Genomic DNA, 24,222 nt, shown 5'->3' with positions numbered 1-24,222 from the left:
TGGTCACTAAGCAACCAAGGAGTTTCCTAAATTTCAAGTTGGTTCATTCCCATATTTCAAGTTCTCCCACACCAAATTTAGGTTGCTCCACCCTCAAATTTCAGTTGGGCCACCACTAAATTTAAGTTAGCTCACCCCCAAATATCAATGTGAATAATGGGGTTTTAGTGCTAATATCACGATCTGATTATGAGGCACGCCGTACTGGCGGACGCCAGAATAATTTGGACTACGTGGGGTTGTTTAACGTGCACCTAAATCTACGTACATGGGTGCTTTCGCATTTTGTTCCCTTTGAGGTGCGGCCGCCATGGCCAGGATTGGATCCCGCGACCTCGAATTTGGGTTGGTCCCAAATTTCAAGTTGGCCCACCCCTAAATTTAATTTAGACAACTCTCAAATTTTTAGTTGGACCGCCCCCAAGTTTAACTTTGCCCAACCCGTAATTTAGATTGGCTCACCCCCAAATGTAAGGTGGCCCACCCCTAAATTTAGGCTGGCCCATCCCCAAATTTTAGTTGGCCCACCCCTACTATAGGCTTCCCCATGGATTTTCTATGGAGCCCCATGTACCCCTATGGGTATGCATAAATCTGATAACATGGATATCCTGTCAGATCAATTTTGTTTCTCTTTCGTTTCAATTATGTCTCATTATGTCTTGAGCAATTATTATTATTATTATGTCTTATGACAATTATGCCTTAAGCTAGCAATCATCTACATTTACACTAGTTTAACGACTAAATGTCTTGAATTTGCAAATTACGCATTTATTTGCAGATACAAGACCTTATCCTTCTCGCGTTTAATCGCGTTTTAAAAATAGATTTTGCTAGAGTACTTGCAAAATAATGCTTACTCATCAAAAGGGATGACGTTGTACTTGTTGGTGTTTTCGCGACACTTGTTTATGGCGGGCTTGCGTTTACGACGGTATTTCTCATTGCCCTGGAACTCAACACAAGTTCGCTTGTGACAAGACAATGGTAATGGCAAAGTGCACTCGATGAGTGCCTGAAGTTGTGCTCCGTTCTGAAGGTTTAAAGCCTAGTCGAATGCGCTCTGTCTCACATGCAGTTTTTGGTGTGCAGCGCTGGTAGCAGTGTCACGTGGGCGCATCACGTGGGCGCATCACGTGGGCGCACTGAACACTGAACACGTCACTGAACGACGCACTGAACACGTCAGCCTATGATTAAACACGCCCTAGCATGTCCAGCAAGAGTAAAATACTTACAAAAGCAAAATTTGTGAGCACATATGAAGGAGATAAACACCAAAGAATGGAAGGGCGCGTGTCGTTGCAGACGAACTATGTGAGCGAGGCTTCCGGCAAAGCGCAAGAGCTACATCGCATTACTGGTGATTCATATTGTCGTTGATGATACTTTCTTCGAGAATGACACGAAGGAGCCTCTTGTAATGGAAGGCTAATGCACTTGATTGTACAATCTTTTTATTTCACGATACTGTTGGCCATAAGGCCGCTACAAAGTGGGTTTTAAGGCATCACAAGTACCAAGTGGGTGTTACAGCAATAATAGGTTATGAGAAATGCAAATTGAGTGTTACAGCAGTAAATTTCGTAAATGATGTATCCGTCATAGAAAAGGGGTAAACTCATAATTTGAACAGTAGTTATCAAAATAAAAACCAGGTGTCACTACAGCAAATTACACCAAAAAAGTGTCAGTCATAGAAAACAGGCAGACTAATTCTTCGTACATTAGTATAACACTTCGGCAATCAATTTCCTAACTTCTAATTCTTAAGAAACACGCCAATTCGTAAAACAGACCTTACGTGGCATATAGTATACAAAAAAAGAAAACATGTATATATAGTGAGTACGAGAATGCAAGCAAACAAGAACATTCAGGTTCGTAATGACTTCATTATGCATTTCTTCAGGCGTTCAGCTGCGGTGCATTGCACAACCGATGATGGCAGGGCATTTAAAGTCTCAAAGAGTTCGAGGTAGGCTGGAATTTGCATATGCCTCGATACGTAGCTGTGACACAACGAACAATGAGTCATGCTTTTTCCTTAGAGTTCGCTTTTTGTTTTTGTGGGAGCCAAGTATGCTGCAATGTCGATGTTGAAATGGTGTTTAGAACGCAAAAATAGGAATTTTAGTCTTGCTACTGGGGGCCGCTGCGATAGAGGTGGTAGTTGAAGCAGGTTTAACATCTCTGTTACCGAGTCGGCGGAGCAAGATTTGGACAAAATAAAGCGTGCAGCCCTTCTTTGTATCTTTTCCAGTTCGCTTGTTAGACCCACTTGAAACGAGACCCATATAATGCTTGCGTATTCTAACGTTGGCCTCACATAGGTTAGAAACGCAGTTAGTTTGACAGATTGAGGTGCGAGGTTCAACTTTCTGCGCAGAAACCAACCTTGTTTTTTTGCAGTGCTCGTGATATTTTAGATATGCGTTCTCCAGCTTAGGTTCTTGGTGGTAGTTATGTTTTAGTATTTGAGTGTATCAAATGTAGCAAGTATTCGGGAGTTCTCAAAGCATTTGTGATCCAGGGCACTCTTTATCTCGTTCGATACCCTGTAGACAACTGTTTCCTGTTAGTTTATCTTCATTGTCCAGTTTTCGCACCACATTTCAATGGTACGAAGAACGTCACTCAGCGACTTTTTGATCATTGACTTCATCAATTTCCCGGTAATGTAAACGATCATCTGCGTACAGACGCATGGTGATGTCTTCAATAATACCCAACTGATGTCAATAATGTATGCCAAAAATAAAACACGACCTAAAAACAGACCCTCTGCGGTACGCCTGAGCTGATTGTTAAGGTGGTCGATATTATGTCATTTATATACACATACTGCGTTCTGCCGGGCAGATATGTGCTGGATATATATACATTCTGCTAAATTACGATTAATTTTCATTTATGCCAATTTGCTGATTAACAGAGAGCGAACGACTCTGTCAAATGCTTTAGAGAAGCTTAACTAAATCACGTCAAGTTTTGTTGTTGTTGTTGTTGTTGTTGCTGAAAGTGCTAGAAAAGTCATTGATGGTTTCTATTAGGTGCGTGGTGGTAGAAAGGCGTTGCCTAAACCCATGCTGATTTGGAAAAAAAAAAGGTTCTTGTTATGTTCAGAATAAGTGTATATGCATTTTGATATAATACGTTCGAACAGCTTGCAGCAAATACCGGCCAAAGAAATGGGAAGATAATATTCAATTTGCTGCTTGTCACCTGTTTTATGTATAGGCATTACCTTTGCCCCTAGCCAATCGTCCGGAAATTGTCTTTTGGGTGATTTATGCAGTAAATATTATTTCCAAGTAGTGGGCTACCCATTCTGCAGTAAAACACGTTGTGGGGCAAGTTGGTGCATAGCTTTCAATAGGTGAAGCGCCAATAGGGACGGCACACAAGAAGAAATACAGACAGGACAAAGCGCTACCCATTGGACGGCTACCCATTCCGCATGTCTTTGTAAAAATGTGTTAGGTATTTCGTCCGGGCCAACAGATATCTTCATCCATGTCTAAAATAGGAGACAGAATTCCTTCTTACGTTAGTGTTATGTCAGACATTGGAGCGCAATGGCACTTATATAGAAGAAGCGGGAATGGACCAACTTGATCCGAAGCCAGTAACAGCTGACCTAAAATATGAATTAAAGCACGACGATATCGCAGCGGGGTCAGTCACAAGCGCATCGTATACGACTATGTTGTATGATAGGCTATGACTTCCCGATAAGTGGCGCCAAAAGCGTTGCGGGGATGATTTCATAAAGTTTGTGAGGGTTTCTGCGTGATATTTATCTTTGGCTTCTATTGCCATGTTCGTAGTAGCGCTGAAATACTTGATATTTTGTGATTATCGCTTTTCCTTTTCTGCCTTTCGCGAGCGATCCTCCGGTTAAGGTGTATGACCTCTCGGATAATCCATGGGCTCTGCTTGTTTGCCTTTTTCTTTGTAACTAGCATGAAGCTGTCAATGCAATGGATTTTGGGAATGGGTATCGTGAAACTAGGGGTAGTCTCCGGATTGCTGCTAAGTGAACATGACCTTGTTGCTAACGGTTGTCACTTATTCGCTCAGAACATGCACTCTGCGTCGATTAATTAAAAATGTGCAATACTTCGTTAACCTACTTAGTGAATATTCTTACTTTTTGCGTAGTAAATGTCCTACCCTTCCAAAAAACCACCTAAAGAGGCCCAATAACACAATTTGTCGCAGGTGAACGTAAACAAAGTAGTGTTCCAAGTGAAATAGGAACATTTACATTCCACTCGCATTAACATTAATTTTTATTTCGGCATTCGGGTGCGTTTGTTCCACAAAATGCAGGTGGTCCAAACTGGAAGCCCCAGAAGGCTTAACAGGGTTGGTACCTGGCAAGTGCACTGTGACAGAGGCAAAATGAAATGTTCGTATACGATAGACATACAATGACGAAACTGTACATCTAAAATACAATACTAACCGTCTAGAAACTACGGCAAAAAGACATACTTTTTTACACAACATCAAAATTTGAAAACAAAGGAAACACAATCACAGTACTATATACAGAAAACAATGCTGATGGTTGAAAAGATTAGGCAGTGTAAATGGGATGATATGTCGGCCCTAGTTAGTGTGTGCCCGTGGCGAAAACCAAAAACTGCTTGCGCGCGGTGTCCATACACGTTTACTCTTTCTCTCAAGTTAGTCAGTTTCTTCAAGTACAGGTTGTTTGTTTTAATGCCTTGTTTGTGCCGTGTCATGATTAAAGAACCGTACAGGCCGACAACAGGGATCACGTTTAGGTTTTTACAGATGGTCCTGGTGCGTGCGTTGTACGGTGCGTTGACAATCAAACGGAGAGCCCATTTATGTAATGTAGGAAACCTCGGAATCTTACAACTACTTGAGGTTCGGCAGACAAGGTGGCAATAGCACAGTTATAAGAGATGAAACGAATTACACAAGAACAGTTTCACAATATCGGGCAAAAGAAAAACAACCAAAGAATGCAGAAACTCCACTGAAGTTGTCTAAGTATGCGTAAGCATACTCTCAAACTTCAGTTGACCCACCCCCGAATTTCAAGTTATTCTACCCTCAAATTTAACTTGGCCCACCCTCAAATTTCAAGTGTGCCCACCACCAAATTTAATTTGTCCATCCCCCTAAAATTCAATTCGCTCACCTCTAGAATTTCAAGTTGGCGAATGCCGAAATTTATATTGTCCCATCCCCAAAGTTAGGTTGCCCCACGTCCAAATTTCAGATGTCCCATTCTAGATTTCAACTTTGCCCATCCCCAAATTTAAGTTGACCCGAAATTTCAGGTTGGCCCACCAGTAAATTTCAGTTGGCCGACCACAGTTGTTGCACCCCCTAATTTAAGTTAGTCTACCCCCAAATTTCAGTTGGCGCACCCACAACGTTCAAGTTGTCCCACTTGTAATTTGAAGTTGGCCCATCACCGATTTTAAGTTGGCACCCCCCCCCCCCCAAAGTTTACTTGGCCTACCTCTAAGTTTCAAGTTGACTTAACCCCGAAGTTCGAGCTCACCAACCCTCAAACTTCAGTTGGCCCACCCCTACCATAAGTTTCCCCATGAATTTTCTAAGGACCCTTATGTATCTCTATAGGTACTCTCTATTTTGTTTTGTTAAAATTGTTCCTTATCCTTTATAAAGATGTCGATCGTCTACATTTAAACTATTACAACGATTAAGTGTCTTTGCAAATTACGGCTTTTAGTGCAGATACAAGCCATTACACTCTTCGCGTCATGGAGCTGGTGTACTCGCCAAAGAATGCTTATGCATTTAAAAAAAAGAAACAAATACGCGTACGCAATAACGAGAAAAGCTGAAACAAGAAAATTCAGACTACGAATACCACAACGTGTTTTCATTAAAAGGCATACCAAAACATTTGCCGACAGCAACACATTACACATTAGATGTACTAAGAAAAAGCGCCAAATAAAGGGTGACTGCCTTGTTTTTAGCTCTAAGTTAAATCACTACTGTTTTAGAGGTATTTATAGTTGGCGAGTTGTAATATGTTGTTAGCGAGCGTTAGCGAGTTGTTACACCCCTTATGTAATACCCCGTTATGGGGTCTTTAAGGAATGAAAATGAAATGAAATGAAATAAATGTTAAAAATGCGCGTAATACTGAGTCGTGCAAGTTAGCCGTATTCAGGTGGTCCTAGCGTTAACAGCGCTAAACGTAAAAGGGACACGAGACGAGAAGACGACACTGGAGCACTCGCGGTGCCGCCTTCTCTGCTCGTGTCCCTTCCACATTTTGCGCTGTTAACACCAGGATGGAAAACCAACAAGCCCAAGCTGCTATTCAGGTAGTCGTTTGCGCTCACGACTCAAGGTGGTTCTGTAAAAACGGTAAAGTGCAAGGTACTAACGAGTGATGTATATCTGTCGCAGAGCACGATGGTTAATCCAGTCACCATTGGAATTCTGTCGATTGTAATCTGCCTGGCACTTGGTAAGCGTTTTCTCTTCCTTCTCCCCTTTGTCCTTTCTTTTCGTTGTACGCGTTCAAAACTGCCTGAATTCAAAACCTCTTAATTAAATGACACAGTTATCCTTGAGCTCGATAAGCAAGGGAGGCATAGGGAGGTTCTTGAATCGGCGGACATGCTTAATTGGGTTGTGGCTGTACGTCTGTATGTGTGTCATCTGTTTTACTGGCAAAAAAAAAAATACAACGTTCGTCTTAGACACACGGAGGGCTCCTCAGGCGTGCGCCTTGCAGGCACTCTCTCGCAAATTGTTTTTCTCGCATATTTCCAGTGACCTTTCATTCTTTCTTCTTTTTTTCTTACTGTTTAAGGCCATTTTAGGCTTTAAGTGTAGTGTTTCATCGCCTCGTACTTTCATGAGGCTCAGAGTGATTGTGGCTGACTTTACGCGTGCACTGCGGTCCAGCGAGGTGGATTGCTCTACTGAAACTGTAAGTCACTGTGCTGTTAGCGCTCCTGAGTCTCGTTCTACTATTTCGCTCATTTGCGGTAGTGCTCTTTTAACCTTTTGGCGCTGCGTCTTTTCCAGTGAACGTGAATAATTTTACTACTCTCCCGTTCTTTCGTCTTCACTACCTCAGCTCCCTCCCCACTGGTGGGATGGAAAAGCAGGTTACTCCTCCGGTTAACCCTTTCAGACGCCGTCTGGTATTTGCAGAGAAAAAAAAATTCACGTTAAGCAACCTAAGTAGGCCTCAGCGAAACTAATTACGTCAGTGGGAAACACCAAACTGTCATTGCTCGTTTTTTTACTGGCATGTACACAGTTGTGTACAAAGCGTGATGGTCGTCGCAATATTATATAATGCGTCTCATGTGCGGGAAATGTGAAAGAAGTTGTGGTCTTTTGTTATGTAGAACGGCGCACATCCATGCAGCCATCTAATCTACGGTTAGACAGCTCTGAGTGGCTCTGTATATGGCAGGATTGCGGGCTCCTCGCCGCGGTATATTTTCTTCTTCTCTTCTCTGTTTGCTTTTTCTTGGAAATGGTGTCTACCAGGGCAGATAGTCAATCTCTGGTGACGCGATTTGAGTAACTTCGGTGGGATTAAAAAAGAGTGTTTCAAGTTAAAACGTAAACAAATAAAGTAACAATGCATACGTCTTCTGGAAAGCTTTCTGCAAGTTGTGAATGCGTGCTTGTTTTAAAGCCCAAGATTTCTTGGCTTTTTCGCAAGTTTTCGCCGTCCGAGGTAAGACTTTCACCGTCGATTCAAAAGCGACGAAGCATAGGGTGCGTGCGCTCGCACACCCGAGTTGAATGCCCGGGAGACAGCAAGAGCCACAGGGACCCTGGGCTGAGGGCGCCTCCCTACACAAGCAGAAAAGCACCTGCTTGTCCTTCAATAAATGTGTTTCTTCCTCTTCCTCCTCCCGAAAGAAACATTATTCATCATAGGCACACGTGCGACAGCGGTATGTGTCTATACAAGCACATGTAATGACTACAACGCATCGTGCATGCGATGCAACGCACTCGATACAAACAAAGCAGAAGGTACAGACAGACTTGCGAGGAGTATTCATTGCCGAACGCGAACCTTTAGTACACTCTGAAATACTTTTGTTGACCACTCATGCTACCGGCACAGATATGTTGGTTCGCGGCTGCGTTCTCACGGAACAACGCCATGCAACAACAAATGTTGCCTATATACATACTCACTACAACAAAGAAACGCCGCCTGGCGCACCAATACTTTAACGAAGCGAGTAGATTTCTTGAAACGTTCGCCTATTCACTGGCATTGACAATTATCATTGGTGGTTTCTGCTCTATTTTCTTTTTCACTTCCCATTTTTTTTTTACTTTAACCGAACATGTCCTCACACAATTTCTTGCACATGGGTATTTTTCTACAGTCCTCGTTTCAAAAACTTCCAAACCATATATCTTTGTAGTTCCTGGTTTTTGGGAAAGAGGCCCATTGGGTTAATAACGCCTCTTTCACGTACACATATTTTCCGTTTTTTTACCCCTTCTTATTGGAAGAACCAACAGCTGTGCCGCTACTTTTTCTATCCGCATGAAAACCAATGCCGCTCGTTGCTGCTGCCATGACGAAGACAAATTCCTGCGTTGAAACGTTGGCACCAACAGAATTCCTTGCTCAATCACTGTGGGTCACTTCACATTTCCCCTTTCCTGTGAACTTGTGTCGCGTTCAGATTACAACATACACTCAAGTATTTATTGTGATGAAATGCAACACGATGTGACGCACAAAACAGCACACTTTTCAGCTCTCGGTGTGCTCCGTTCATTCTTAGGTAAGTGTCTCGAGTGCAACAAACTGAAAACTGATTTTGCGCATGCTCATCTTTCGTTCCAAAAGCGCTGTGACTCCTGCAGCATCGTGCAATAAGAATTCCATTGGCCGATTTGGAGCCCATGCGGAGCGAAATCCGCTGCCCATTGTGGAGCAATTCATGCCAATGGCAGAAAAAGAGATCAAGAGACGACATCACCCCACAGAGCAATCAGAACCACTCCGCTGGATTCGGCCAAACCCGCCGGAAGTCCGTGTGACGTAGTTCCTCCAGCGGTCGTTGACTGGGATCGTTCATGTAGCAGAACGGCATCAGACACTAGAAGCCTGTGCTTCTTTGTTCTATGCAGCGATAGATAATAACTGAGCACAATTATCCTAGAAAGTGACAAAGTGACGACTGCAAAAGAAACCCCTCTAGTTCTAAGAGCAAGAAATCTAACTTGGGCGACAGCGATTCTTACGCTTACAAACGTGCTCTTTAAGCTCATGCACACTAGGCCAACACGACACCGATTTCGGTCTGCCGACTGTCGGCGACAGCGTTTGTTCCTTCGTGTCGGCGCCTCTGTCGCACTGTTCCGACGCCGACAACCTGCCGATGGTCGGCGGAGAGCTCGGCGTCGGTAGAGTGCGACACATGTGCCGACACGAAGGAACAAACGCTGTCGCCGACAGTCGGCAGACCGAAATCGGTGTCGGGTGAGTGAGCCTTTACGATATCTTGTGTTCGTCGAACCAAGATACTCAATACAGTGAGCCTCCGAGGAAAGGTATTCCAGCCTGGCTCAGGCGAAAAAGATGAAGTTTATTCATTAGCTCAGGCTTTCTGGGAGTTTGCATTCGAGTTTTCAATAACTGAAGCAACTAATGCCCCGCGAGTCATGATTCATAATGTCACGAGGGTGTGGCCAGTAGCTGGCGCAGCCTACCAGCTAATAAGTCAGGATTGCGGACATCCCAAACAGTTGTCGTCTCAGAAAACAGACAAAGAGTACCGGTACCTCTGTATGCGTTTCTGAAAACGCATATCTGCGTGCTTCGACTGGAAAGCGAGTTTTTCGAACGTACATTAGAAGCTTAACGCTCTTTGGGAAAGCTTGCTCGCATTGGATCTGCCATTAGAATCTATACTCCTGTTCTCGGCATTATAACATGTCGTCGCCGTGATCTAATGTGTGCACGTACGCTGTCGACTGTAATAAAGAATAATGTGCTATAATTTTTTTAGGCGAAGGAACAACGAAACCCAAGAGTGACGTGTGCAATGAGGAAGAATGCAAGAAACTTGGTAAAGTGCATTTCCTTGTTTTATTAGTAGACGTGTCCACACCCATTGCTCACAATAACAGACATTTCAGTCAGGGGTAGCCGCAACGCTGCGCATCATTACCTTTAGTGCTGATCACAATGAATGTAACGACCTCTTTCATACTAATTAAACAATGTTGTCATTCGCAAGTGCTCCCCTCAGCGTTTCTTCGAAAGTCCAGTTTAATTATTCAGTAAAGTTCTTCAAGACTGGTTGCGGCTAAGATAACGAATGTTCCAGTCAGAGACAAGGCTGGTGCAGAGTGGCTCGGCTCTCCATTACACGAATAAGAAGGCACTGAGGTAGCGTAAGTGCAAAACAGGGTTATATTAACATAAAGCTCATTTCCAACCTAAAGGAGAGAATGTTGTGCTAAGTAAGAATTGCGGCGAGCTCGACGGGGAAGAAAATAGGGCTCTATTAACACGGAATCTATAGGCGAGACTTTTTAACTTTTTTATGACACCTGGAGTCTCATGAAATAGCAATTAACCGATGATCCCCATTTCTAAGATCAATTTGTTACATAGGACCTCTATCATCTTAAGGCCCCACGATTTTCCGTTACTGAATCCACAGTGAACGTTCACACATATATTACATAAAATTACGGGGTTTTACGTGCCAAAACCAGTTTCTGATAACGAGGCACGCCGTAGTGGAGGACTCTGGAAATTTTGAGCACCTGGGGATCCTTAACGTGCACCTAAATCTAAGTACACGGGTGTTTTTGCGTTTCGCCCCCGTCGAAATGCGGCCGCCGTGGCCGGGATTCGATCCCGCGACCTTGTGCTCAGCAGCCCAACACCATAGCCACTGAGCAACCACGGCGGGTACTCATATGTTGTGGCTCTCGTCAAGAACCACGGCAACATAAGTAAAAATTTTAACAACCGCCTACCTAGGAATTGATGATAGAGACAGACAGATTAAATAGACCGCGTTCGGTCATGGGCAATGAGCTGCATTAACCACACGTTCAATATTTACATTAGGAGGGCGTCTAAACTTTCATTCATTTTCATATGCACATATATCGGAGCTCAAAGGGGTGGAAGTGAAAAAAGAAAGTCCACAATCACATCGTATCTAGCATGATCGCACCTAACTAAACTGCCGTACTGAAATACAGCCTTGATCCTGTAACAATACCGAACAAAAACAAGTATGCGACGAATGTTTGCGCAAGAATAGCTCCTTCTGGCGGCGTCCACCGTCTAACAAAGCAGACCATACGGCAGCCAAATAACTACGTGAAAGTTTCAGCCTTCAAAAAATTAAGCAAGCGAGCAAGCTAGCAAACGAGCAAACAACCCACAAGACAACCAGAATGACACCACAAGTAGTCGATCGCGTTCCCCAAACGCAAATACAGAGATAAATCCGGCATCATGCTCCCAAAAATTTTCTAGGTAAAGGCGTTTCCTGATTTACTAGCTCCGGGCAACCCATCACTTACGATAGCAGTCTTCGTGATAACGGCATCATAACCGCGGCGGGGTCCAATCACTGAAGTTTTGTACCTGCTTGTTCAAATTAGTGGAGAGAGCAGCGTGCGGGCCCGTTGGCAAAACGTGCTAGTAGTAAATAAGACATTGATGGGAGGAAACAGTGATGGGTTAAGCTGGCTGTCTGATATAGAGGCAAAGTTACGAGCCCGAGAGGTCAAGAGAGGAGGAGATAAAGGAAAGTGCGCTCAACAGACAGGCTATAACGCTTTGTCATGTATGTTGTTGAGGTCTCATTGTCTTCCCCTCGAAGTTAATTTTGTGTCATCTGTCTGACGTCTGTCCATCTCCGTTAAACAAGATAGCGTCGCTATCCAGAAGGCGTCACTATTGGCGCCACAGTGCAGAAGCGAACGAGCTAAGAAATGAAATTGTGAGACGCTACAGGCTCCAACGACAGAGTACCAAAATGTGCTCGTCTCGCAACATGCTCCCTTTTGGGTATGTGCTCCTTGCGGCAATCTGATACTGAGCAGGAAGAATTACTTTTTCGTTTCAAGATTCACTTGAGCCTTCTTAGTGTGACTCTCCTCCGCTTCCCCGTTTCGTGCGTAATCAGCTGCTCTACAGTTTGAAGCTCAACAAAAGCTACACCAGCTCAACAAGACCTCTGTGTGTCATGGCAAATTAGAAGCGAATGTTGAGGAGTTCATCCTACTCAATTTCCGAGTTCATCTTACTCAATTCATCTTCCTCAGCTTACTCAATTCCACCCCCATCTAAATGGCAGGAATTCCAATGTGGGCAAATTCAGAAATCGTTTGTGTACCGTTCATCGGGTACATGTTAAAGAATCCCAGGTGGTGGAAATTAATCCGGAGTGAGCCACTGAGGCGTGGCTCATGATGAGCTTGTGGTTTTGGCCCTTAATGCCCCAAATACAATGTAACTTTTTGTCTGAATTTATTCATGTTACATTGTGCGTTTTGCAGCTGCATAATTAAATAAGAATACTAAGCATTAAAGCAAGAAATAAACACATGAAAAATACGCTATTATCAAACAGTTTTGCAGATAAAAGCACAAATGGGAAATTCGACGCCTTGCGATGACTTTTACGAGTACGTATGCGGCAAATGGAATGGCAGTAGAGAACTGAAACCAAAGGACTTAAAGGTCAAAGCAGTAGCAGACCTTATAGGTAAGTATTTCTATGGAGCTTTATATTAATAATCCCGAATTCTATTATCTTCACCGTGTGGTCATTATTAATAGCGTTTTCAAGTGGCAATGACAAGATAACATCGTAAGAAGCCAGCAAACAATGAGACTAAGGACAACATGGGGGAAATTACTTGCACTGACTAATTGAATTAAAGAAACGAAAAATGAATGAAAGTGAATGTGGAGGAAAATAGAACTTGCCGCAGGCGGGGAACGATCACACGTCATCGCATTACGCGGGCGATGCTCTACCAATTGAGATATCGCGGCTCTGTTTTCCCATTCACTTTCTTGTGCATTTATGCTTTACTACCAGAACTAACCCTAGGAGTGTTAGCCAGCACCACACTGTTCAATTTCACACCTTCAAGTACACTTTAGTGAATTGTAGTAATGTTTTAATTTCCACGATTCCCAATTTTAAGCACCTCATTGGCTAACTTATTTCGAATAGATTACGAAATTCGATGACGAACACTCATTAAAATGGGTGTCACACGACACTTAATACACAATTTGTCATATATATAACATCCACCCACAATACATGAATGATATGCGTAATAATCTAAGTATATGTCGAGGAATAAAGGAATAACAATAATAACAATAAATGATATTAACAAACGAACCAAGCAGTAAACTGCGTTAGAGAACGTGACAAAAAAAGCACCTCATTAAGCATTGAACATGGATTCCAAAGCGCAGATTCCAAATAGAAAATTAAAAAGGACAATAAAACACATCAGCCAGTGTGAATTTACAACGCGTTGCCAAGACGATGCATATTAATAGCTTCCTTTACTCTAAGCTGCTGAAAGTTTCCGGTGAAAGTAAAAATTACCCCTCTCTTACCAAAATCTTTCTCTCATCAGGTCTCGTCGAATCCAACTGAATTTTGCACAGGCATGGTATGCCTAACCTAAATCCTATTATCCGTCTTTTAGCGAGTACAATAGTCTACGTATAGATGCTGATCTCTTCTTCACGGGTGCGTTGTTTAGCGGACTTTTTAAATATTGGTTGAAGATTTATAACGTTTATATTTGTCCTATTAAAGTTTAATATTTAAATGATTAGAAAAAATGAACTCTTATATAAATGCGCCAGCATACGGCAGACGGATAGCATGTCGTACACATCAATACACATGTGCACAAAGGTTTCAACAAAGGTATTGTAGAATTACATGAGCAAAAAGTGCGTTTGGCTGCTTACTAAGATTTAAAGGGACACTAAAGGTTACCAGAAACTCAAGTTAAAGTGGTAGAGCAATGTTCTAGAACGTCTAAGGCGTCAATATAATCGCGAACAGAGCTTTAGTAACCGAGAAATTGAGGTAAATGCATGACACGATTTGAGACCCCCCAGCGACATTCCGGTACTAGCCCGATGACGAAAGGACTCCTCATAATTTGTGTTACTAATACTCAACTACTCGTATTAAAAATATCATTTCATTCGATTATAAGACGGAAAAAAATGCTACTTGTCTACGCCTATTCGATTCTAAGAAAAAATAACATTTTGACGTTACCCTTCAGTAATATGGGTATTCGAAAGGTTTCGTTTTCGCTCGACTCTGCGCGCTCGACTCTGCGCCGCGCACGCTTTGGAGTTTCAGCAGTTTCGTTATCGCGTCGTGCTGTGAGGGTTCTGCTAGCTCGCGAAACTTTCATTTGGAACAAGCAGCGAGAATGCCACGTCCATGTGATGTCGTGGGAAGCCCTCGTTGCTTTCCCGCTCCGGAGAGCCGGTGTCGAGGCCGCCGTCGTAGTACGCAACGACGCCGGCAGTGCGAGCCCTCAGCAGCAGGTCGCGCTCGTCGGTGCTCAAATCGCTGAAGTTGAGCCCACCATCGCGAGCCAATCTGTCGGTGTCAGGGTCCATTGCGACGAGCGTCGAAGTTAGCGTCATAGAATGAAGTACCAGCTTATGGGCGTCTTGCGCTGGATGGATGGATGGATGGATGTTATGAGCGTCCCCTTTGGAACGGGGCGGTGGCTTGCGCCACCAAGCTCTTGCTACTATGCTGCCTAATATCCTACCTAGGTTAACCAATGAGAAACAAAAAAAAAGGACACTATGAACTACCACGTCCAAATTTTCTGATACCCTATTGCGAACTGTGCTTTTGTACGTCTCCGTCTTTTGTCGTTTCCCTACTTTTCTTCCACCAATCCTCCAATCGCCTCTTACTGATGTCTATTGCGGACCTGTTTGCTTTACCATTGCTCCCGCTGAACCCAAGGGCTTCAAGGAGGCCAGTGGTGCCTAAATCGACCGCTGGATAGACGTCTTCACATTCTAATAAAATATGCTCCGTCGTTTCCCTAGCTTTACCGCAGCAAGCACATGCTTCTTCTTCCTTCTTATATCTCGCTTTATAGGTGCGTGTTCTAAGGCATCCCGATCTCGCTTCGAAAAGTAATGAGCTTCCCTTTGAGTTATCATAAATGGTTTCTTTCCTAATTTCGTTTTTTCCCCTTAAGTAGTAACTCATGGCAGGTTTCTTTTCCATTGCCGCCACCCATGAGATTAATTCAGCCTCTCTGACTTTCCGCTTGACCTTCTTTGTTGCTGTGTTGCCCACCCCACAGGCCGCATACTTGCTGGTAAGCTTCCTAGTTCTTTTCCTCCACTGTGAATCAATGTTTTGCCTGTACAGATACCTGAACACTCTACCAGCCCATTTACTTTCCTCCATATTCCTCAGCCGTTCTTCATACTCAATTTTACTGCGAGCTTCCCTCACTTCAAAACTAGTCCAGCCCATATCCCCTTGCACAGCTTCATTTGTAGTCTTCCCGTGAGCGCCCAATGCGAGGCGACCCACTGACCTTTGGTTCCCGTCGAGTCCTGATTGTACCCCTGATTTAAAGCAAACAACCGCATTTCCAAAAGTAAGTCCTGGAACCATTACCCCTTTCCACATACCTCGGAGGACCTCGTACCTATTGTATCCCCATAGCGCTCTGTGCTTCATTATGGCTGCATTTCTCTTCCCCTTGACTGTTATGGTTTTTTCCTGTGTTTCCATATATCCGTTGCCTTCGTTTATCCATATACCAAGGTATTTATATTCTGTTACCCGAGGTATTTCTTGGCCCTGTATCTCCACTGTCTGTTCACTGTTTTCATTGAATACAATAACACCTGATTTTCTAACACTAAATTTCAAACCTAAATTGTTGCCTTCCTGTCCACAGATATTAGCCAGACGTTGCAAATCACTTTGCTTGTTTGCGAGCAACACAATGTCGTCCGCATAAAATAAACCTGGGAGTTGCTGCTCTATTACTGTACCTGCCTGTTTGTATGATAGATTAAACCCGATATTACTTCCTTCTAGCGCCCTCTCCATCCTCACCATGTACATCATAAACAGCAGCGGGGATAAAGGGCACCCCTGCCTCAGTCCCTTGTTGATATGAACTTTCTCCGCGCTCCTCATCCCTTCCCATTCAACGCAAACGGTATTTTCTAGGTAAATCTCTCTCAAAAGCTGTATACAATCGTTACCTAAGCCTTCCCCTTCCAGAATATCCCACAAAATGCTGCGGTCTACGTTGTCGTATGCTCCTGTAATGTCCAAAAAGGCCACATACAACGGTCTGCTTTCTGCTTTTGATATTTCAATACACTGAGTAAGAATAAACAAGTTATCATCCAAACGCCTACCTATTCTAAAGCCATTCTGAAGCTCTCCCAAAATGCCATTATTTTCTGCCCATGCTTGAAGCTTTAATTTGATTGCCTGCATTGCTAGCCTGTATATTACCGATGTAATGGTCAACGGTCTATACGAGTGAATTCTGTCTTTCTCCCCCTTACCTTTATAAATTAAATTCATTCTACTTTGTCGCCAACTGTCTGGTATTCGTCTATCTTTTAAAGTTTTTTCAACTGCTTTCATGAGAGCTTCCTTACTTTTTGGTCCCAGTTCATTTATCAGCCTAACGGGAACCTCGTCTAGCCCTGTGGCTGTGCGCTTAGGAATTTTCTCTTCCGCTTTCTTCCAGTTTAAATTTGTAAGCACTAGCTCCTTTCCCCCTTGGGTCTCTTTCATGCTCTTTTTTTCTTCAAATACAACCTCGTCCTTGTCTTTGAAAGATTCGGCTGTTACTTTTTGGATGTAATTTATTGCTGCTTCTCCTTCCAGTATGTTTTCATCTTCGTCTAGGATATGTTGTTGTATTGTTGTTGACTTCCTGCCTAATAATTTTATGTGATTCCAAAATATTCTAGGTGCGGCCTTCTTTTTCTCACGTATTTCTGCCAACCAACTTTCACTTTCACCTTTTAATTTTGCTTGCACCAGTATTTGAACCATAGACTTTTTCTCCCGGTATATTTCCCATTTACTGGTTACTTCATCCTGTGGCAACTGCGCCTTCTTTGCCTGCCTATGCTCTCGAGATGCCTTCTGTCTTTCGGCGATCGCTTCTCGTATCTCCTTGTTCCACCAGCTTTTCGGTTTCTTTTTTCCTTTCCAATGAACATGTTGTTTCTCTTTCCGTATTTCTGTCGTTACTACACTTAGAAGCTCACCATATTCCCACCCCTTACTTGGCAACTTGCCAATTTCTTCCTCCACTCTAGTGACTATATTTGCTATTTGTTCAGCGTTCAAATTTGGACTGGCCATTTTGCTTTCGTTGCTCTCTTTCCCAACTACATATCCCATTTTCAAAATGATGCGTTTATGGTCACTCCATATGCTGCTAAACCCTTCCTCATCGATGACCATTTCTCTCAACTTATCATGATTTCCTTCTGTCATCAGACAGTAATCAATGGTCGATTGCCGGTTTCCCACTTCCCACGTGATCTGTCCTTCACACTTAGGCCCTGTATTCACGATCACGAGGTTATGTTGCTCGCAAAGATCTAGCATTGACTTCCCGTTATTGTCGGTATAGCCATCTAAATCCTGTATGTGGGCATTCATGTCACCTAATAGGACTATCTCAGCACCATTCCCGAAACCCCTAATATCAGCGCTTATGCATTCCACTAACTCTTTATTCTTCTCTGTGCAATTTATTCCGGTCCACAAATACGTAACTCCAAGCCAAGTTTCTTTCCCACTCATTGTACCTGATAACCAAAGATGCTCTTGACATTGTGAATTTACTCTTTTCCATTTGGCTCCCTGATGGATGAGCATTCCGACTCCCCCTCCCTTTCTTTCCGACTTAGTTCTGTTGCACCCTTCCCATACATAATTCTCAATAACTGGCGGCTCTTCTGAGTCTCTAAGGTGCGTTTCTGTAACCGCATACACCCCTATTTGTTCTCTATGTAACTGCTCCTCAATCTCTGCCCACTTTTCCATTCTTCTACCGCCCTGCATGTCTATGTAGCCTATTGCATGGCGAGCTCTTGTTCTTGCTAGTAGCGGCGCCTGGTGGCGGTGCGGGAAACGACATCTGGGTCGTGCCAGCTTGGGTCGTATTGAGCCCTGGCTGTGGCGAAGCACGTTTCTAGGCCGAGTTTTGCGTCGATTCGCACATTTTTATGCCCTGTTGCGAGTGCGAAAAGGCTCGTCGCTTCTCATAGACCACGCCGACCACGCTGCGAGCTCGCCGCAGCCTATAGTTTAACGAAAACGGACTCTCCGTGTGCCGTGGGACGTAATTCGTTTCTCCTTCCGCTAGCCACCATACTCCCGCTTTGGCTCTGCTGTCGGCTCTGTCTTGGCTCTGTTTCTGTCCGCGCGTTCGCGTTTTGCGCAGAAAAGCCGTAGCGCCGTCTGCGGACGCCGTTCTACTCACCGATGGCGCAACGTCACTATGAGACCATGATGTCAGTACTCCTCGATCGGAGGGCGGGCGATTTGAACTGCGCTAGAGGTACGCGGACGCTTCAGAACGCATTTTCTCTTAAAATAAGTCTCTCCTTGGCACGAAACAAGCGTTTCGAGGTTTCTGTGATGGTATTTCAACAGTCCACGTTGACTTAATAGTAACCTTTAGTGTCCCTTTAATTAGTAGGACTTTCGTAAGTAATCGCGGCGCCATTGGCCACGCAAATTTCACAAATCTCTCTAACCTTCTATGAAATTAAAAAGCATATTCAGCTATGTGAAAGCAATGTTTCTATCAATGTGTTGAACAGAAAACAATAGCTGTTTGTTTCGCACATAAACGCTACATTAAATGTGCAATCTTACTCAGCAGGTAGATGTTTCACGACTCTTCCTTTTGCAGACATCATTATCTATTACAACCTTGTGCTGAAACTTTTTTGTCTACATTACAGTGCTCTTGGATTCCGCCTCTGAACCAACCGAAGAGCAACTGAATGCAACGGGCAAATTGATTAATGCCTACAAATCGTGTACGACACCAGGTGAGGGCGATCTGCTTAGGAAAAAGGTTTTCCCATACTGTCTCTCTCGACACCAACACATAATGGGGCGTACATTATGCAAAAGTGGAATAATGTCAACGGGGCATGTTAATGTCATTGTGTGTAAGCGATTTGAAGGTCACGCAAGAGGAGTTTCCAAATTGTCGAAACGAACTTCGTTTCAGATAGCATGACAGGCATAATTAATTTCTCGATTTTATTCTAATGCGTTGTGCAATCCATTGCCCCCCGAAGGAGTTACAAGAAAAATACTCGAAGTTAATAAAAGGCAGTGATCAGAACTGAAAATGATAAATGTGTAATACGTACGTGGTAAGAGAGCTACTTATGAGTTGTGCATTTTTCTATTGCAATGAAATAATTTTTAGGAGAAGAAAAGCTTGCTGAAGCGGTGAAGAGTGTCCTTGGTAAATACGGTTTGGAAGGTTGGCCACTCCTGAACGAGCCCCACGCCCCGGAAGGCAAAGACTACAAAAAGATACTCGAAGAAACAGGGCCGCGTCCCTTGTTTACCTATATCGTATCTCAAGAAGCTTCAGGACCGATCATAACCGTAAGAAGACGTCTCCTTTAATGTTTCGAGCGAAGTTTATTCTCAGTAAAAGTAACACTCTTCACTATTTCGAGAAATAACTTTCTCCGCTCTATTTTTCACAGATGACAAAACCGAAAGACTTTTTCGTATACGACGTCAACTATGCGACCTTGCTTTCCTCACGAAAAGATGAAAGCACGACTAAAACGTATGACTATAACTACGAGGATTATGAGAAGAAAGAAGAGGAAGCGTATCTATCCTTCGTATCGAAAGCAATAAAACTGCTGAACGACACTTTCCCGGAGGCAAACATATCTGAAACAGCAAAGAGCATCATCCAATTTGAGAAAGAACTCTCTAAAGTAAGTGCCTACGTCAAGCGGTGCGTGGCGAGCATAGAATATATAAAATTATATTTGAGTAACGACACCCTGCTATGATGCGAGACGTATTTCTGCGATAAGTCCATGCTCTTATCGATTACTTCAGAAAATGCGTTTGCGCAAATGTCTTTGAACATGTCGAGAATGAGTTGCTTTTGTTGTGACTTAAGTTTGTCGCACGTTCGACTGAACTAGGCTGCATCGTCAAGTCGAAAGAATACACCGGCTGACTCATGAGCCACTGTCATAATTGTGGCGAGATGCGGCGTGATAGGCACGAATACCAACCCTTAAGAAAGGATGCGTAATATACCCACATCATTAAATCCTGACTTCGGACAAACGCTATATTACACAATTTTGCTAATCATTTTCTTGTCGTCGTGATCCATAGCGATAGCCAGTCCAGTAGCTTAGATAAATACGTAGAAGGGCAGCGCTCAAATTGACAATACGTATATCTATTAGAACGTAATGGGTCAAATCTGTCAATTCTGTTCATAATTTTCTTATCTATGGTTTCAATGTAATTGCGTCTATATACATAATTCCGAAGAACAATATACTTAATGTTGATTCCCTTGGTCAGCAGTAGCTATGATTCAGCATAGTAATCAGTGCGACAATGCAGTTTTGAAGTCCTGGTATAACCGAACCCTTGGCTACATAATATTGTTTGATCGGGCTGTAACCAAAACGAGCTCTTACGTCTGCAATTTTGCCCGAAAAGAAATGCCGACGCGCTTTTATATTCAGTAAATGGGCTGCATTGAAAGACAGCTAGAAAGAGCGGTCTACTTCAGGAGGTCAACTACGCAGGACTTTATGTAGGACGTATTCCAACCGCGAAAGTTTCGAAACACAGTGTAGAAAAACTCACTTTTTGTTGGTTGTGCAAAATAGGAATTTACGTGTGAGCGCGCGGTCAAGTTTTGCTTTCTCGATTGGTCCTAACGGTACCGTACCTGTACCCGCTTCGTGTAATGGCCTTCTAAAACGTCTGTTAGTACGAAATAAAAAAAATAATCATGTCAATTTTGTTGGAGCATAGCATTGCTATGGGGTTTGCAGAGAAAAGTGTCATTGCCTTGCGTTCTGCACTTCTCTAATACATGTCTTAGTCGCATAACTAATTTTATAATCAAACACTAAATCTAACACACACAGCCCACCGCTTGCAAGATTTTTATTTGCAGAGCGGTAATGCGAAAGGTCTGACATCGGTTTGTCAGTATGAGGCAGATATATTTGGACCGTATGTATCACGCATTCGCTGTATGTTAGGTATATCCCATAAATGCTATTCCAAGTTAGTTAAGTTCTGATAGCTTCTTCAGCTACTGCTTGCACCAGTCTCCTTGATAAACAAAGCTCACGTGTCTTTACCTAAACGCGCCGGAAGTGTTTTCAGAGGCAAACTCAGTTACAAGTTATATGCAAGATTAATGAACAGCCAAGAAAACATCGCATGTGAGCGACGCTTTGGAACGATTCCCTTTCGATCGAGTCGACGATGTGACAGAATACAAAAAAAAAAACAGAACGGATCAGGTATTGCCTAAGTAGACTGCAATTCAAATCACACGCGTTATCATATCAAGACGCCGATCATCGGGGTATCTAGATTTACGTAAAGGAGGAAAGAAAAGAAGAGGTGCAAGAAGGCAGATAGGTTAACCAGATTAATTGTCCGGTTGGCGTGGAGCTTACAAACTCAAGCAATGAAATTGGTGCTAAGCACAAAATTGGCTCGACGAGGAACAGCCATTTTCATAGGCGTAGCGAAACCATATTGCGCTTTATGTAGCACTTATTTCAACAAGCGACAGAAAGCTACGTTTTAGATGTAGGAAAAAAGGAAAGAATATCAAGTAGAATAAAAATGCCTGTTAGTGCGATGTGTAAGAAGTAAATGCATCTGCCACAATTCTGGCTTTATAAAATTTCATATTTTCTGGGTCGCTTGTCTGTATACCTGAACGATGTCGAGCGCATGCGCACAAGAAAACATGCTGCAGAATACCGTTAGTGATGCAACAAAAGTGGGGCACGTGCAAAGACGAGCACGTAAAAATTGCACCATTCTCCTAAAAAGCAACGGGACACCTAAACCGCAAACGCTGTTTAAAAATCCGCGGAAATTGATTCCCGCAGATGGGGGCCTGTGAACAGCGCAAAGAGACATGGGTTCAGCTGACAACCACAATACTTCTAGAGAGAAGTGGTTTTTGTGGGGAAAGGAGGAAGGGCTGGCACTATCTTCTGCAACCCTTGTGGGAGCACGGCTCGACGCCGGCAGGGTGGCGGAGATGGGAGTAAAGGAGAGAGAGGGCAGGGGGGAGAAAGGAAGAGGGTAGTACTAGCAGCATCAGAGCAGCCCTGCCGGGAGGGCCCAGTGGGCTCGACCGGAAGAGTAGGCTGGTGATAGACCGTATAGGAGGTGGCCCAGCAGAAGCGAAGTTGTGACGGATCAGGAAGCTCGAGGTGGTGGGATGGCCGTTAGGCTATCCGTCTTTGTAGAAATTTCCTATAGTCTCGCCGAGAGCCCCGAGGAGTCGAGGTACTCGACGACACCTAGGAACGCTGGTAGCTGATTACGACAGGGGGAGAGGATATCTTCCTGTCGTGAACATGGGAAAATTAAAATTAAATTATGGGGTTTTACGTGCCAAAACCACTTTCTGATTATGAGGCACGCCGTAGTGGAGGACTCCGGAAATTTCGACCACCTGGGGTTCTTTAACGTGCACCTAAATCTAAGTACACAGGTGTTTTCGCATTTTGCCCCCATCGAAATGCGGCCGCCGTGGCCGGGATTCGATCCCGCGACCTCGTGCTCAGCAGCCTAACACCATAGCCACTGAGCAACCACGGCGGGTGGGAACATGGGAGCCCCAGGCGGTGAAACTCCTGCAGAAGTCGGCCCTGGTGCTGCAGGGGAGCAGGGCAGGCCAGCAGAAGGTGCTCCAGAGTCTCTGGTTCACCGCAGGAGGCACAGGCTGGTGAGGTGGCTTTCCCAAGGCGGTGCCGGCGGGCTGCCGTCCATACTTCTATTCCCAGGAGCGCTTCCAACCCCCCCCCCAATCCCCCCGCCCCAGTAACCCAACAAAAAAAAGGAAAACGAGCAAAACTTTTTTTTTTTTTTTGGACGCTTCAGCAGCCAAGAAGTTGCACACTCAGGCATGAGTTATCTCAACTGTCTTTTTTATTGAAATGAAAATAAAAGAAAAACAGATGTACTCACCTAATAATGGTGACGGCTACCCCTTTTCGCATAAGAGAAACAACAATATAGAGATATATACAGTAAGTAAATGAAAAGAAACCCCGTCATAGGGCGAGGAAACCACAGTATGCAATCCTGTACACCCACGAACATGCACATGTAAAAGGCAAATGCAAGTCAAGCCACAATGAGTTTGTAAACAAAGTCACAAACACACACAAGTGGCCGTGATGTAGATTGTGATGAGAATGTAAACAGACGAGAATACACAGAATACAAAACAGTATAGAACGTAATATACAAGGGCTAATAATTCTCATATGGTCTTTTGCTGGACCATATTCTTCGCCGCCTAAACGGCCGAGTTGCATCTGCGAGCTCCGCTGTCGACACGACCATGGTTACGAATAAGCGTTCTCTTGGCGGTGACAGTTATCCGTTTATGCCCCCGAAACTTTTCCGGCAGTCGTGTTGGGACTAATACGTCCAAACTTTGCCATCTGATTATTTTCTGCCAAAATAAATAAATAAATAAATAAATAAATAAATAAATAAATAAATAAATAAATAAATGTGTTCGCCGAGTGATAACAATCGTCTTCAAAATTTAAACTGAATGGAATAGCAAAAATACAGTGTTTTCCAGGAAGTCTATACTTGGTAGCCCTCCAACGACTGCATTCCTTATGCTAAGATCCAAATTTAAGTTACTAAAGCTTCTTTGACGAAGGATACCAGTTCATTATAATATACACCATAATGAGGTGTGCCAGAATAATATACAAACCTGAGTTGCCCCTTTTTTTCCTTTATTTTTCAGTACGCTTCTGAAGCCAAAAGTCAAACAATACGGACGAACCTTTCGGTATTCAGCCAGACTTTAGGCGACAGTGTAAGTTGACTTTACTGC

The 24,222-nt window shown here is 43.6% G+C and overlaps 1 protein-coding gene across 2 annotated transcripts in view; it reads left to right on the top strand.

The window, feature by feature from the left end:
• LOC142575619 (neprilysin-2-like) overlaps positions 1–24,222 on the top strand; it is a 63,643-nt gene that overhangs the window by 5,137 nt on the left and 34,284 nt on the right. For both annotated transcript variants that reach the window (XM_075685126.1, XM_075685125.1), the window contains 7 exons: positions 6,436–6,496; positions 10,038–10,097; positions 12,633–12,767; positions 19,055–19,144; positions 19,534–19,718; positions 19,823–20,065; positions 24,133–24,204. In XM_075685126.1, the coding sequence (XP_075541241.1) occupies positions 6,442–6,496; positions 10,038–10,097; positions 12,633–12,767; positions 19,055–19,144; positions 19,534–19,718; positions 19,823–20,065; positions 24,133–24,204 (840 nt within the window). In that variant the 5' untranslated portion in view covers positions 6,436–6,441. The remainder of the gene's footprint in view (positions 1–6,435; positions 6,497–10,037; positions 10,098–12,632; positions 12,768–19,054; positions 19,145–19,533; positions 19,719–19,822; positions 20,066–24,132; positions 24,205–24,222) is intronic.

Source organism: Dermacentor variabilis, chromosome 3 (assembly GCF_050947875.1).
Source record: "Dermacentor variabilis isolate Ectoservices chromosome 3, ASM5094787v1, whole genome shotgun sequence".
NCBI lineage: Eukaryota > Metazoa > Arthropoda > Arachnida > Ixodida > Ixodidae > Dermacentor > Dermacentor variabilis.
This window is presented reverse-complemented; position numbering and strand designations above follow the sequence as displayed.